The sequence below is a fragment of the Anoplophora glabripennis genome, unplaced genomic scaffold (genome assembly GCF_000390285.2).
Source record: "Anoplophora glabripennis isolate ALB-LARVAE unplaced genomic scaffold, Agla_2.0 scaffold20, whole genome shotgun sequence".
NCBI lineage: Eukaryota > Metazoa > Arthropoda > Insecta > Coleoptera > Cerambycidae > Anoplophora > Anoplophora glabripennis.
The window spans coordinates 888,834-903,229 of NW_019416362.1; the positions used below are offsets into that span (position 1 = coordinate 888,834).

At 36.1% G+C, this 14,396-nt stretch overlaps 2 protein-coding genes across 2 annotated transcripts; both read left to right on the forward strand.

The window, feature by feature from the left end:
* The first annotated feature begins 4,034 nt into the window (after positions 1 to 4,034).
* On the forward strand, positions 4,035 to 6,843 carry LOC111691437 (putative sodium-coupled neutral amino acid transporter 10). Its single transcript, XM_023454259.1, has one exon. The coding sequence runs from the start codon at positions 4,103 to 4,105 to the stop codon at positions 6,683 to 6,685; it is 2,583 nt and encodes an 860-aa protein (XP_023310027.1). The 5' UTR covers positions 4,035 to 4,102; the 3' UTR covers positions 6,686 to 6,843.
* A 4,573-nt stretch (positions 6,844 to 11,416) lies between these two features.
* On the forward strand, positions 11,417 to 14,225 carry LOC108907495 (putative sodium-coupled neutral amino acid transporter 10). The gene has a single exon (XM_018711223.2). It carries the CDS (start codon positions 11,485 to 11,487, stop codon positions 14,065 to 14,067), a length of 2,583 nt encoding a protein of 860 aa, XP_018566739.1. The 5' UTR covers positions 11,417 to 11,484; the 3' UTR covers positions 14,068 to 14,225.
* The last annotated feature ends 171 nt before the right edge of the window (positions 14,226 to 14,396 follow it).

Consider the following 14,396-nt stretch of genomic DNA (forward strand, 5'->3'; position numbering starts at 1 on the left):
TGTGGAAAAATATTATTCAGCAACTTGAAATAATTGAATCATATAGTGATATTAAATTAAGATTTCTTTACTGTTTTAATTTTTTATTATTTATTTATAAAAAACACCCCTTACAAAAAAAATCGAATAATTAAAGTTAAAAAAAAAATTGTAATTCATAATATACGTGTCAATAGATGTAAGATGTAAGTACGTCTGTGCTAAAATATAACTATAATGTGTATTCGTCAATGCTTCAATATACGTGTTCTGATATCTACAAAAATATGTGACTAGTTTTTTACCCATAGCTCGCTTAGTTTTTATGTTATCAAGCCCTTCAACAAACCATTTTGTAGGTTTTTTAAGGGCTATAAGATCAAATAAGTTAAACTGTCTTTCAGCCCTTATTTTTGTAAGGGTTTGAGCTGAAAGGGCTTGAATAAGTTTTACTTAATTTGTATCATACAGAAAAAAAAAATCAAAAACCAAAACCTACAATTTTGTACTCTACAAAATTTTACGTATCATTAATAGTTTTTGAGTTATTTTGAAGTAAAGACAATTTTTTCCAAAAATACAAAAATTCTCTTCACTTCAAGCTCAACTTTTTTCAAAACTAAGCACTTTAAACCGGTCAAACTTCTAGCTAGGGCATATTACAAGTACATAAATAAAATAAATTGTAAAGTGGTAACGATTATTTTCAATTGGGGTGGTAATTGGCGACGGTGGTGATTTTCCTGTTTTTTGTCGCCGAAAAAAAATACGGACCAACTTTGTTTTCGTCATAACTCGCTTAGGTTTGATGTTAGGGACTTTTATAAAATATAAAAATAAAGATCTTTTCAAGCAATTTAAAAAAGGTTATATGAGTATTCCCTGAAAAATGCATTGGTTTTTGGTTATTTCGCGTTCAAACTTTTAATTTTGGTGTTTGACGAATAAGAACCAACATTCAACAAGCTAATAGGTTTGTTTCTGCAGCAGTCTCAAATTGTTTTCAAACTATCAGATATACTCGGCCAATTCAGTTGTCTCGTACTTTCAGCGAGTAAAAAGTTTATGAATCAATTGGTCAAATATCTCTGATAGTTTCAAATCAGTCCTCAACTGCTGCAGAAACAGACCTATTACTCCGCTTGTATTGGGTCTACAGATACCATAAATACACCATTCTTTTTGTTTTTTTATAAGCTACATTTTTTATAAGAAAGAATTTTTTTGATAAAATACTTACTTTTTGAGTTATTCGCGAAAAACCGTCCGAAAAAGTGGTTTTTTAAGTTAAAAAATTTACACTCACTCGCGAATAAGTCGAAAAGTATTGACTTTCAGAAAAAACTTTATAGAACAAAAATTGCTTAGAATTAGTCAATATATTCCATTCCATTTCCAATTAAACTATTTTCACCCCCGAGAAGGAGTGGCATCCACCCGCAGGGTAAAAGCAACCCCCAGTACAAGGTCAACTTTGAAGTAGAGGGTAAGTACAACCTAAATCCAAATTTTTATGAAAATCGGTGCTGTTTGGCAAAATTATACGGGAAAATGGTCATTGACTGGACTATTATGATAGTTATGTAAAGTAATACCTCTGCGGGTGAAACAAGCAGCTTCATCACTAAAGAAAATTAATGCCTCGATGTAAAATAAGACAGAAAACTGACAGACATTCACTCGTTTAACCAAATCATTAACACTGCACTTTTTGCATATGATATGGGTGTACATACTTAGTAGATTACGTTTGATCACTCAGTGCACAGAAGTTTGCGATATACCAGATGGGTCATCTCCAATTGTATTCAAAATAAGTTCTTCGTCTTGTGCCCTGATTGCAATAGCACATTCTCGAGTGTTACTGAAAAACTTGTCTGTTACTGTTTCTCGAGCTCGTCTCGTCGAACATTGGAAAATGTTTCTCTATGGGGGATTGCACGATTTGGAAATCTTCTCCAATATTCATCAACACTACTTCTGTAGTTTACTTCACAGAAACCTAACACATATCAACTTGTTCGCTAAATGAAAACTTTAAACAATTACTAAAATTAAATGACTTTTCCTGATCGTCATGTTTGACATAAATAATAGTTACAATACGTATTATTAGTTATTCGTGTTTTTGTTGAAAACGTTTTTTGGGTTCTTATGCGAAACACCCCGTATACAGAATTGTAATTTTTTTTATAGCTAATTCGTTAATTTGTTTATTATTATTATTACTTTACGTAAATGGGAAGCAATGGAAACATGGAAAATTAAATAACTGGCGTAACAGGAACTATGTGGGAGCCAACTATTAAATTTTATAATGATATAAAACGCCCTACACGATCGCCTATCGATTTTCTTCCTCCTCGTCCCAGAAACCGACAAACATGACACATCGGGACTATATTTATCCGGACAATTACAACTTATACGTCCTCCACGGTCTACCCTGACCTAGACAACGCTTCTCCCACCCCTGTGTCAATGCACCCTAGCGAAAAGCTATGGTGCAATGCGAGGGTCTTTCCTGGTCCCAACACCATGTTCCTATAACTAAACTAAACTGTCGTTGAAAGACAAAAATGAGTAACGGGAAAATTGTATTTGGTATATCGGCGATCTTCTGGCACTCTACCAAATTAACTGAGACTAACTCAAAACCGTGGTAAGGAACCTATTTATAAAACCAGTTATAGCACACCGTAGGTAGATTATGATTACGAAATCTAGTGACATTTTTATGGATAAAAGCTAAGAGGGCTTTTTTAAATTCGATTTAGTTCAGCAGTTTAATCGTTACAGCCTTGGATGTATGCGGAACAAATGAATCTTTTCTTGGCGTTTCCTGCCTTGTTTTCAAGCAGACATTTTCTGCGGAGAAACTGACAGATCCCCACCCCCCACCACCGCGCAACACGTGCGTTCGACTATTGACAAATGCTAGTTTCATCGCCTACTGGACCCGTTGCGAGCTTATTCGTTCGGCTAATTACTGAAAAAATAATTACCTTGCTTACGTACGGGCATCTCGACGTTGGCGCACCAGTTTTTTTTCCACAGCACCGTCAAAATACACCTGGGCACAAAATCAACACCGCGGCGCCCGCCGAGTGGATTCTGCGGATAGAATTACGAGATTTGCGAAGTATCCTCAATAGCGGGATTATCTTTTGCACACACACCGAGTGGAGGAGTCAATATGGCGTAATAGAGCGCGATTGGTCGATTTGAAGAACGGACGTCAAAGGGTGGTTGGAAATGCTCAGCGCCGTGGAGCTATTACCCCCATTGCCATCTGCGGAAAACTGGTGCGTTTCGGACGTCGCGACGTCTCGGCGGCACCGTACGTAGAGCGCCACCTAACGGCGTTCCTTTGAAGTATAACAAGCGACCCGTGTATACCATTCTTTATGAGGGTAAACGGAATGTTATGTAGAATTCGTGATTTTCCTAGTGGAAAAGAATCCAGGAGATTTTCAACGCTTTATTCTATGTAGCAGATTAAATTATTATCTAAATAACTCATTTTATTAAATTACAGCTAATATACACTGATTCAATAATAAGCGCTTTAGATATCAAAAGACTTTCTTCTATGTGTCTAAATTAAAAACCAAATGAACCAAGTCGGAATTTCCAAATTTAAGGATAATCTTGTTTTGAGGAAATGAAACAAACTGAAAAATAATTAATCTTCATAGCACACTTTCTAAATACTGCCTATTAAAATAATGACACCTCTATTTCAATGTAAAAAACCGTACTTTGTGACGTACAAATAAAATTTAATCCATACATTCAAAGAAATACATAAATATTATTTTAAAATAATTATTTATATAGAAAAATAAACAAATTTATTAATCATCATCATTTGTTTTTTAAACTTTCGTTTTTTCCACTAAAAGAACTTAAATTTTTATGCTGTTATTCAAATTTGTCTTCTTATGCAACCATGTATGCATCTCCTTGTCAACAGAATTGCATATAGACAAATATTTTTCCACAATAGTATTTCAAAACAATGCGATGTGCGATGTATGCAGGTTATGTTTTGTTGTCACAGTCTGTCAACAATTTTAAAAAATACTGCAATCCATATGCAACTCTTGAAAGAAAAATCGAAATGGATTACCAAACTGGACACGTAATGAACCTAGCCAACAGCATTATCGGCGTAAGTGTGCTGGCTATGCCGTATTGCTTCAAACAATGTGGTATTGTATTATCCATCCTGATGCTACTAATGAGCAGTATTATCTCAAGACTGGCGTGCCACTTCCTATTAAAGTCCGCTATAATCGCCAGAAGGAAGACCTTCGAGTTCTTGGCTTTTTATATATTCGGTGCGATGGGAAAGTTTGCTATCGAAATAGGCATCATAGGTTTCCTCATCGGAACCTGCATAGCTTTCTTCGTTGTTATGGGGGACTTGGGACCTGAAATTATAGCCGAAATTACCGGATCTTACACCACTAACACCATGAGGACCAGTATTCTGATGGCACTTTCCTTGTTCTGTGTATTACCACTCGGATTATTAAGAAACGTTGACAGTTTAAGTGGCGTGTCTAGAGCTACGATAGGGTTTTATTTCTGCTTGGTTCTAAAGATAGTCTTTGAAGGAATTCCCCATATATTCAGCGGGGACTGGTACAACAACGTAAACTTTTGGAGACCCGCCGGAATATTACAATGCCTACCGATTTTCACTATGGCTTTATTTTGTCAAACACAGTTGTTTGAGATATACCAAGCTCTGCAGAATGCAACTTTAGAAGAAATGAACAATCTAGTGCGGATCGCTGTTAATATTTGCACCTGTGTGTACACTTTTGTAGGTGTTTTTGGTTACATTGCCTTTTTTCAAAAGCCTTTTACAGGTAATATATTGCTCAGTTTCTCTCCATCGCTTATGACTGATGTTATAAAGATAGGATTTATTCTGTCGGTGGCGTTCAGTTTTCCATTGGTAATTTTTCCCTGCCGTGCAAGTCTCTACTCGCTACTGTATAAGGAAGGCTACCCTATACATGAAGGAATGTCCGCTTATATTCCCGAAGGAAGATTTAAAGGACTAACCCTATTTATAGTATTTATTTCACTCATAATAGGCATTATGATACCAAATATCGAACTTGTGTTGGGTTTAGTGGGATCGACTATCGGCGTTATGATTTGCGTTGTATTCCCCGTGACGTGTTTCATCTGTATATCTCAAAAGAACACCAACGAAAGGATTCTAGCACAACTAATGCTTATGATTGGCGTTTTCGTAATGGTTTTGGGCACTTACAAAAATCTGTATTCAATGGAGAGTTTAGAACCTAATACGGTCACAATCAGCAGCTTTAAAAACTTGGAACAATTGGAGTTAAATGTGGGCAGAGCAGCCGATAAAATTGAAATGGCAAAGAACATTGTCGAAAAAATCCCTACAACTGCAAAGATTATGAATGTCGAAAGTAAAATAAATGTTGGCGAAAAAGTAACCACGGTAACAGTTGTAGGAAACGAAGAACTTATAGAAATTAGACATGAGCCTCCACAACCGATCGAACCAGTAGAAGAACCTGAAGTAAAGAATAAGGAACCACCAGAACGGGTGCTAGAGCCAGAGAAAGACAAAGTAGAGAAAGTTAATCCTCCAGAGATACCAAAATTATTGGACAAACCCACGAACGATTCGAAAAATGATGAAGTGGACATCGAAGCCATCAAAAAAGAAGACAAGGAGGTACAGCAGCAAGAAGAAGAAAATATAAATAAGGGCGACGCTAACCAAGCATTACTCGATACGATTCAAAAGCAAAACGAAGTCCAAATGAAAATCATGGAACAACACAAGAAACTCAATGAAGAGAGAGTTAAGGCTATGAAGGAGATAGAGACCATCGCGCGTCAGGCTATAGAAAAAATTAGTGGAGGGAAAGAAGACGACAAAATAGTTGCCGATCTGAAAAAACAGGTGAACGAAAACGTTAAGCTAGACACTGGAGATGAAACAATAGTGAATGATAACAGTAGAGGGAAAGAAAGGAATAATGTTAACAAAAATTTAGACAACTCGTCCAAGGAAAAGAAACTTCGAGAAAATGCAATTGAAGGAAGTATGAATGAAAGAAAGGAACAGTTAGTGGCAGGACCTGATTCATTAATTGATGACGGGAATCGAGAAAAAAACATTGCAGCAAAAGACAATGCGCAAGACGATAAACACGATGAGAAGCTCAATGGAGAAAATATTCAAAAAGATTTAAGAGAAAGAAAAGTGCTTTCAGAGAATACCGAAGATGTAAACAATAAACAAAAAGAGGCACCTCTCGTAAAACATCCCAATTCGCCTGTGAATAACATCGATCAAGAACAAAAAATTGTAGAAAAAGTAGCCGAGTCTAAAGAAAATGTACCGATACCGAAAAAGCCTGAACTTCCTGAAATTATCCAACGCAACAATGCGCCTTTGTTGCCAAACATCAGCATTGCGAGTATAAACAACACCGCACCGTTATTCTTGAAACTAGGGAAGTCCGATTCAAAAATGGAAGAAAATAATGTTCCCAAAATGGTGCCGCTACCTCTTATCATGTCTGGGAATGTACCGAACAATTTGAGTAAGCCCGAATCTCCACCAAAAGAACCGAAAGAAAAAGACAATGAAGATAACAGCAAAGAAGAGTTGAAAGCTTTAAGAAAGGATATTTTGTAACTGAAGAGTAAATGATAGAATGGAAGAGACTGTATTATGTTAATTGTCTGTGATGAAGGTGTATATAATTATTTAAAAGCAAATGTTAAGTATTCGTCAAAGAAAATACCTATTTTGTAAATATGCTGATGATAAATTAATAAAATGTTTTTATTTTATTTTATTTTATTATTTCGTTTATCATATGTTAACGCCTTGTTTATACGGGGTGTTTCATTTCCGGTGTGCCAAACAAACACAGATGATAGAGAAAGTAATTTTGAGCGAAAAAGTTCATACCGACATGTGTCCGAAAACGCCCCTCTGTGGCGCTACGTGCCAAGAAAAGGGGGCCATTAAGACAATTTTATTACAATATCAAAATTGCTTCGAAATAAATTAATAAAATTTTATACAGAGGTACCATTTATTACGAGGAATTATTTTATCTAAACTATATAAATTGACACATTATTGTTTTTAGGGGCGTCCGAAGGGTGGGGGAGGGGCAAGCCAAGGTTCAAAATTCATAACTTTTTTATATTTGTCAAATTCTTCTTTCGAAAAAAATATGGCTAAAATGTGATTTTGAAAAATCATTTTTAACTTCTTGTACATGGAGACTACACACACTGTCTAGTCTCCCTGGTCTTGTATCTCGTATCTAAATTCCTTTAATAAGTTTTCTTGGCCAACGACTCAAAAAAATCCGTGAATGGATTATACCTACATTTGTTTTTAATTATCGACATTAGGACGATACCGAGGTGCCAGACAGTCCCAAAAATGACGAATGATTAAGTATTCCTCGCAAATGTTGCTCTTCAATCACGGATCCGTAGAATAATAGACATATAACTGTTGCCTCGAATACGATATGTGTTATGATGTGCGTTAAGTAGGTAAGTAAAGCAAATGTAATGAGGGGCAATTGGTAATAAATATTTAATCATAAGGTGTAGCAGCTACGGAAGTTGATGTGTCTAATTCGTTTTTTGTGTAATAGAGGTAGTCGAATTGGGAACTTCGGGAAAGAGAACAAACAGAAGTTGCAGCAGGCAAGAAAAATCGATTGACCCGATTCCTCGATTTGAGAAATAAAATAATTTGACTCACGTTACAAGCAAAATAATTACGCACGGAGATTAGCCGTGCGTTTGTTTTTTCTGAAAGTAAACGACGCGGTCGGTTTCTTTGGCCGGAAAATTGTGATTCATAGTTGGCGCGCAGGTCACGTGGGCTGGCCTTGATACGNAAGTGATAAAAACAGAAAAATATTAGGAAACAGACTCGGAGACATACAGAACAAAACAGCTGCACAATTAAATAAATGTGCAAACTCGAAATGCTACAATAGATACCTACTGAAATTGTCCCCCATTTCCTTCTATGCAACTTCATTTTTCTCGAAAATGGTACATGCTACCGAATTTCGACAAGTATACCTTTTTTTGTAGTATGCTTTAGAATTTACAGAACCGTTTAGAAATGTAATAAATTTTGCGTTTTAACATATTTTTTTTATTGTACCCCTCCATTTACCTGTATCGGCGAGACTGCCTTTCAGATAGAAACCGCACATTATTCTTAACGCACAATTGATGTTTACTCGTGTACAAATTGTGACATTTTTATATTTAGCCGATTTAAAGATAATTAAGGAAAACCATTTGGAAAGTAACAACTTCAACACACTGTATAAGAAAGAAATTCAGGCTCAGGTACAAAATAAAAAAGATTCCAAATAAATCGCAAAAAATATGATACCCTTCAGAGGGAGATATCATTTTTATTATCCAGTTTCGAAAAAAAATAGTTATATAAAAAGGTACTCTTTTTAACATACAAGAGCGCAATTCCTTACCAAAAAGTAAGGAAGGTGGGGGTTCTTCTACTTCCAAAAACTTAAAACTTATTAGAACTTATTTCCAAAAAAGTCACTTCCAAAGACGTCTGTTAAATTCAGTTTTTATTTTATTTCTCGCAGTTGGAGAAACATAGAAAAATGCAATTTTGGAAGTTACTTTATCTTATCAAAGATTTTCCTACACCGATATTTTTAATCATCTACTACTCTCGAAAGGGGTTGAAAATTACAAAATTACAATCATTAAAAAATAATGTTGAAAACTATTATTCAGTAACTTGGAATAATTTAATCATATAGTGATACTAAATTAAGATTTTTTTACTGTTTTAATTTTTTATTATTTATTTATAAGTTTCAACCCTTATAAAAACCACCCTTTGCAAAAAAATCGAACAATAATTATAGTACACTTATTTTTTATGTTTTTTCAAGGGTTATAAGATCAAATAAGTTAAATTTTCTTTCAGCCCTTATTATTGTAAGGGTTTGAGCTGAAAGGGCTTGAACAGGTTGCTACTTACGAAAATATGCAAATTTTAAACGGCCATATCTTACTTAATTTTTATCCTACAGAAAAAAACAAAATTTCAAAAAAGCAAAACCTACAATTTTGTACTCTGCAAAATTTTGCGCATCATTACATTACTTAGTAGATTACGTTTGATCACTCAGTGCACAGAAGTTTGCGATATACCAGTTTGTCGAAATACCAGTTTGTCGAACACTGGAAAATGTTTCTCTATGGGGGATTGCACGATTTGGAAATCTTCTCCAATATTCTTCAACACTTCTTCTGTAGTTTACTTCACAGAAACCTAACACATATCAACTTGTTCGCTAAATGAAAACTTTAAACAGTTACTAGAATTAAATGACTTTTCCTGATCGTCATGTTTGACTCAAATAATAGTTACAATACGTATTATTAGTTATTCGTGTTTTTGTTGAAAACGACAAAGTTTTTTGGGTTCTTATGCGAAACACCCCGTATACAGAATTGTAATTTTTTATAGCTAATTCGTTAATTCGTTTATTATTATTATTACTTTACGTAAATGGGAAGCAATGGAAACATGGAAAATTAAATAACTGGCGTAACAGGAACTATGTGGGAGCCAACTATTAAATTTTATAATGATATAAAACGCCCTACACGATCGCCTATCGATTTTCTTCTCCACGTCCCAGAAACCGACAAACATGACACATCGGGACTATATTTATCCGGACAATTACAACTTATACGTCCTCCACGGTCTACCCTGACCTAGACAACGCTTCTCCCACCCCTGTGTCAATGCACCCTAGCGAAAAGCTATGGTGCAATGCGAGGGTCTTTCCTGGTCCCAACACCATGTTCCTATAACTAAACTAAACTGTCGTTGAAAGACAAAAATGAGTAACGGGAAAATTGTATTTGGTATATCGGCGATCTTCTGGCACTCTACCAAATTAACTGAGACTAACTCAAAACCGTGGTAAGGAACCTATTTATAAAACCAGTTATAGCACACCGTAGGTAGATTATGATTACGAAATCTAGTGACATTGTTATAGATAAAAGCTAAGAGGGCTTTTTTAAATTCGATTTAGTTCAGCAGTTTAATCGTTACAGCCTTGGATGTATGCGGAACAAATGAATCTTTTCTTGGCGTTTCCTGCCTTGTTTTCAAGCAGACATTTTCTGCGGAGAAACTGACAGATCCCCACCCCCCACCACCGCGCAACACGTGCGTTCGACTATTGACAAATGCTAGTTTCATCGCCTACTGGACCCGTTGCGAGCTTATTCGTTCGGCTAATTACTGAAAAAATAATTACCTTGCTTACGTACGGGCATCTCGACGTTGGCGCACCAGTTTTTTTTCCACAGCACCGTCAAAATACACCTGGGCACAAAATCAACACCGCGGCGCCCGCCGAGTGGATTCTGCGGATAGAATTACGAGATTTGCGAAGTATCCTCAATAGCGGGATTATCTTTTGCACACACACCGAGTGGAGGAGTCAATATGGCGTAATAGAACGCGATTGGTCGATTTGAAGAACGGACGTCAAAGGGTGGTTGGAAATGCTCAGCGCCGTGGAGCTATTACCCCCATTGCCATCTGCGGAAAACTGGTGCGTTTCGGACGTCGCGACGTCTCGGCGGCACCGTACGTAGAGCGCCACCTAACGGCGCTCCTTTGAAGTTTAACAAGCGACCCGTGTATACCATTCTTTGTGAGGGTAAACGAAATGTTATGTAGAATTCGTGATTTTCCTGGTGGAAAAGAATCCAAGAGATTTTCAACGCTTTCTTCTATGTAGCAGAGTAAATTATTATCTAAATAACTCATTTTATTAAATTACAGCGAATATACACTGGTTCAATAATAAGCGCTTTAGATATCAAAAGACTTTCTTCTATTTTTCGAATGAAAAATGTCTAAATTAAAGACCAAATGAACCAAGTCGGAATTTCCAAATTTAAGGATAATCTTGTTTTGAGGAAATGAAACAAACTGAAAAATAATTAATCTTTATAGCACACCATCTAAACTGCCTATTAAAATAATGACACCTCTATTTCAATGTAAAAACCGTACCTTGTGACGTACAAATAAAATTTAATCAAGACATTCAAAGAAGTACATAAATATTATTTTAAAATAATTATTTATATAGAAAAATAAACAAATTTATTAATCATCATCATTTGTTTTTTAAACTTTCGTTTTTTCCACTAAAAGAACTTAAATTTTTATGCTGTTATTCAAATTTGTCTTCTTATGCAACCATGTATGCATCTCCTTGTCAACAGAATTGCATATAGACAAATATTTTTCCACAATAGTATTTCAAAACAATGCGATGTGCGATGTATGCAGGTTATGTTTTGTTGTCACAGTCTGTCAACAATTTTAAAAAATACTGCAATCCATATGCAACTCTTGAAAGAAAAATCGAAATGGATTACCAAACTGGACACGTAATGAACCTAGCCAACAGCATTATCGGCGTAAGTGTGCTGGCTATGCCGTATTGCTTCAAACAATGTGGTATTGTATTATCCATCCTGATGCTACTAATGAGCAGTATTATCTCAAGACTGGCGTGCCACTTCCTATTAAAGTCCGCTATAATCGCCAGAAGGAAGACCTTCGAGTTCTTGGCTTTTTATATATTCGGTGCGATGGGAAAGTTTGCTATCGAAATAGGCATCATAGGTTTCCTCATCGGAACCTGCATAGCTTTCTTCGTTGTTATGGGGGACTTGGGACCTGAAATTATAGCCGAAATTACCGGATCTTACACCACTAACACCATGAGGACCAGTATTCTGATGGCACTTTCCTTGTTCTGTGTATTACCACTCGGATTATTAAGAAACGTTGACAGTTTAAGTGGCGTGTCTAGAGCTACGATAGGGTTTTATTTCTGCTTGGTTCTAAAGATAGTCTTTGAAGGAATTCCCCATATATTCAGCGGGGACTGGTACAACAACGTAAACTTTTGGAGACCCGCCGGAATATTACAATGCCTACCGATTTTCACTATGGCTTTATTTTGTCAAACACAGTTGTTTGAGATATACCAAGCTCTGCAGAATGCAACTTTAGAAGAAATGAACAATCTAGTGCGGATCGCTGTTAATATTTGCACCTGTGTGTACACTTTTGTAGGTGTTTTTGGTTACATTGCCTTTTTTCAAAAGCCTTTTACAGGTAATATATTGCTCAGTTTCTCTCCATCGCTTATGACTGATGTTATAAAGATAGGATTTATTCTGTCGGTGGCGTTCAGTTTTCCATTGGTAATTTTTCCCTGCCGTGCAAGTCTCTACTCGCTACTGTATAAGGAAGGCTACCCTATACATGAAGGAATGTCCGCTTATATTCCCGAAGGAAGATTTAAAGGACTAACCCTATTTATAGTATTTATTTCACTCATAATAGGCATTATGATACCAAATATCGAACTTGTGTTGGGTTTAGTGGGATCGACTATCGGCGTTATGATTTGCGTTTTATTCCCCGTGACGTGTTTCATCTGTATATCTCAAAAGAACACCAACGAAAGGATTCTAGCACAACTAATGCTTATGATTGGCGTTTTCGTAATGGTTTTGGGCACTTACAAAAATCTGTATTCAATGGAGAGTTTAGAACCTAATACGGTCACAATCAGCAGCTTTAAAAACTTGGAACAATTGGAGTTAAATGTGGGCAGAGCAGCGGATAAAATTGAAATGGCAAAGAACATTGTCGAAAAAATCCCTACAACTGCAAAGATTATGAATGTCGAAAGTAAAATAAATGTTGGCGAAAAAGTAACCACGGTAAAAGTTGTAGGAAACGAAGAACTTATAGAAATTAGACATGAGCCTCCACAACCGATCGAACCAGTAGAAGAACCTGAAGTAAAGAATAAGGAACCACCAGAACGGGTGCTAGAGCCAGAGAAAGACAAAGTAGAGAAAGTTAATCCTCCAGAGATACCAAAATTATTGGACAAACCCACGAACGATTCGAAAAATGATGAAGTGGACATCGAAGCCATCAAAAAAGAAGACAAGGAGGTACAGCAGCAAGAAGAAGAAAATATAAATAAGGGCGACGCTAACCAAGCATTACTCGATACGATTCAAAAGCAAAACGAAGTCCAAATGAAAATCATGGAACAACACAAGAAACTCAATGAAGAGAGAGTTAAGGCTATGAAGGAGATAGAGACCATCGCGCGTCAGGCTATAGAAAAAATTAGTGGAGGGAAAGAAGACGACAAAATAGTTGCCGATCTGAAAAAACAGGTGAACGAAAACGTTAAGCTAGACACTGGAGATGAAACAATAGTGAATGATAACAGTAGAGGGAAAGAAAGGAATAATGTTAACAAAAATTTAGACAACTCGTCCAAGGAAAAGAAACTTCGAGAAAATGCAATTGAAGGAAGTATGAATGAAAGAAAGGAACAGTTAGTGGCAGGACCTGATTCATTAATTGATGACGGGAATCGAGAAAAAAACATTGCAGCAAAAGACAATGCGCAAGACGATAAACACGATGAGAAGCTCAATGGAGAAAATATTCAAAAAGATTTAAGAGAAAGAAAAGTGCTTTCAGAGAATACCGAAGATGTAAACAATAAACAAAAAGAGGCACCTCTCGTAAAACATCCCAATTCGCCTGTGAATAACATCGATCAAGAACAAAAAATTGTAGAAAAAGTAGCCGAGTCTAAAGAAAATGTACCGATACCGAAAAAGCCTGAACTTCCTGAAATTATCCAACGCAACAATGCGCCTTTGTTGCCAAACATCAGCATTGCGAGTATAAACAACACCGCACCGTTATTCTTGAAACTAGGGAAGTCCGATTCAAAAATGGAAGAAAATAATGTTCCCAAAATGGTGCCGCTACCTCTTATCATGTCTGGGAATGTACCGAACAATTTGAGTAAGCCCGAATCTCCACCAAAAGAACCGAAAGAAAAAGACAATGAAGATAACAGCAAAGAAGAGTTGAAAGCTTTAAGAAAGGATATTTTGTAACTGAAGAGTAAATGATAGAATGGAAGAGACTGTATTATGTTAATTGTCTGTGATGAAGGTGTATATAATTATTTAAAAGCAAATGTTAAGTATTCGTCAAAGAAAATACCTATTTTGTAAATATGCTGATGATAAATTAATAAAATGTTTTTATTTTATTTTATTTTATTATTTCGTTTATCATATGTTAACGCCTTGTTTATACGGGGTGTTTCATTTCCGGTGTGCCAAACAAACACAGATGATAGAGAAAGTAATTTTGAGCGAAAAAGTTCATACCGACATGTGTCCGAAAACGCCCCTCTGTGGCGCTACGTGCCAAGAAAAGG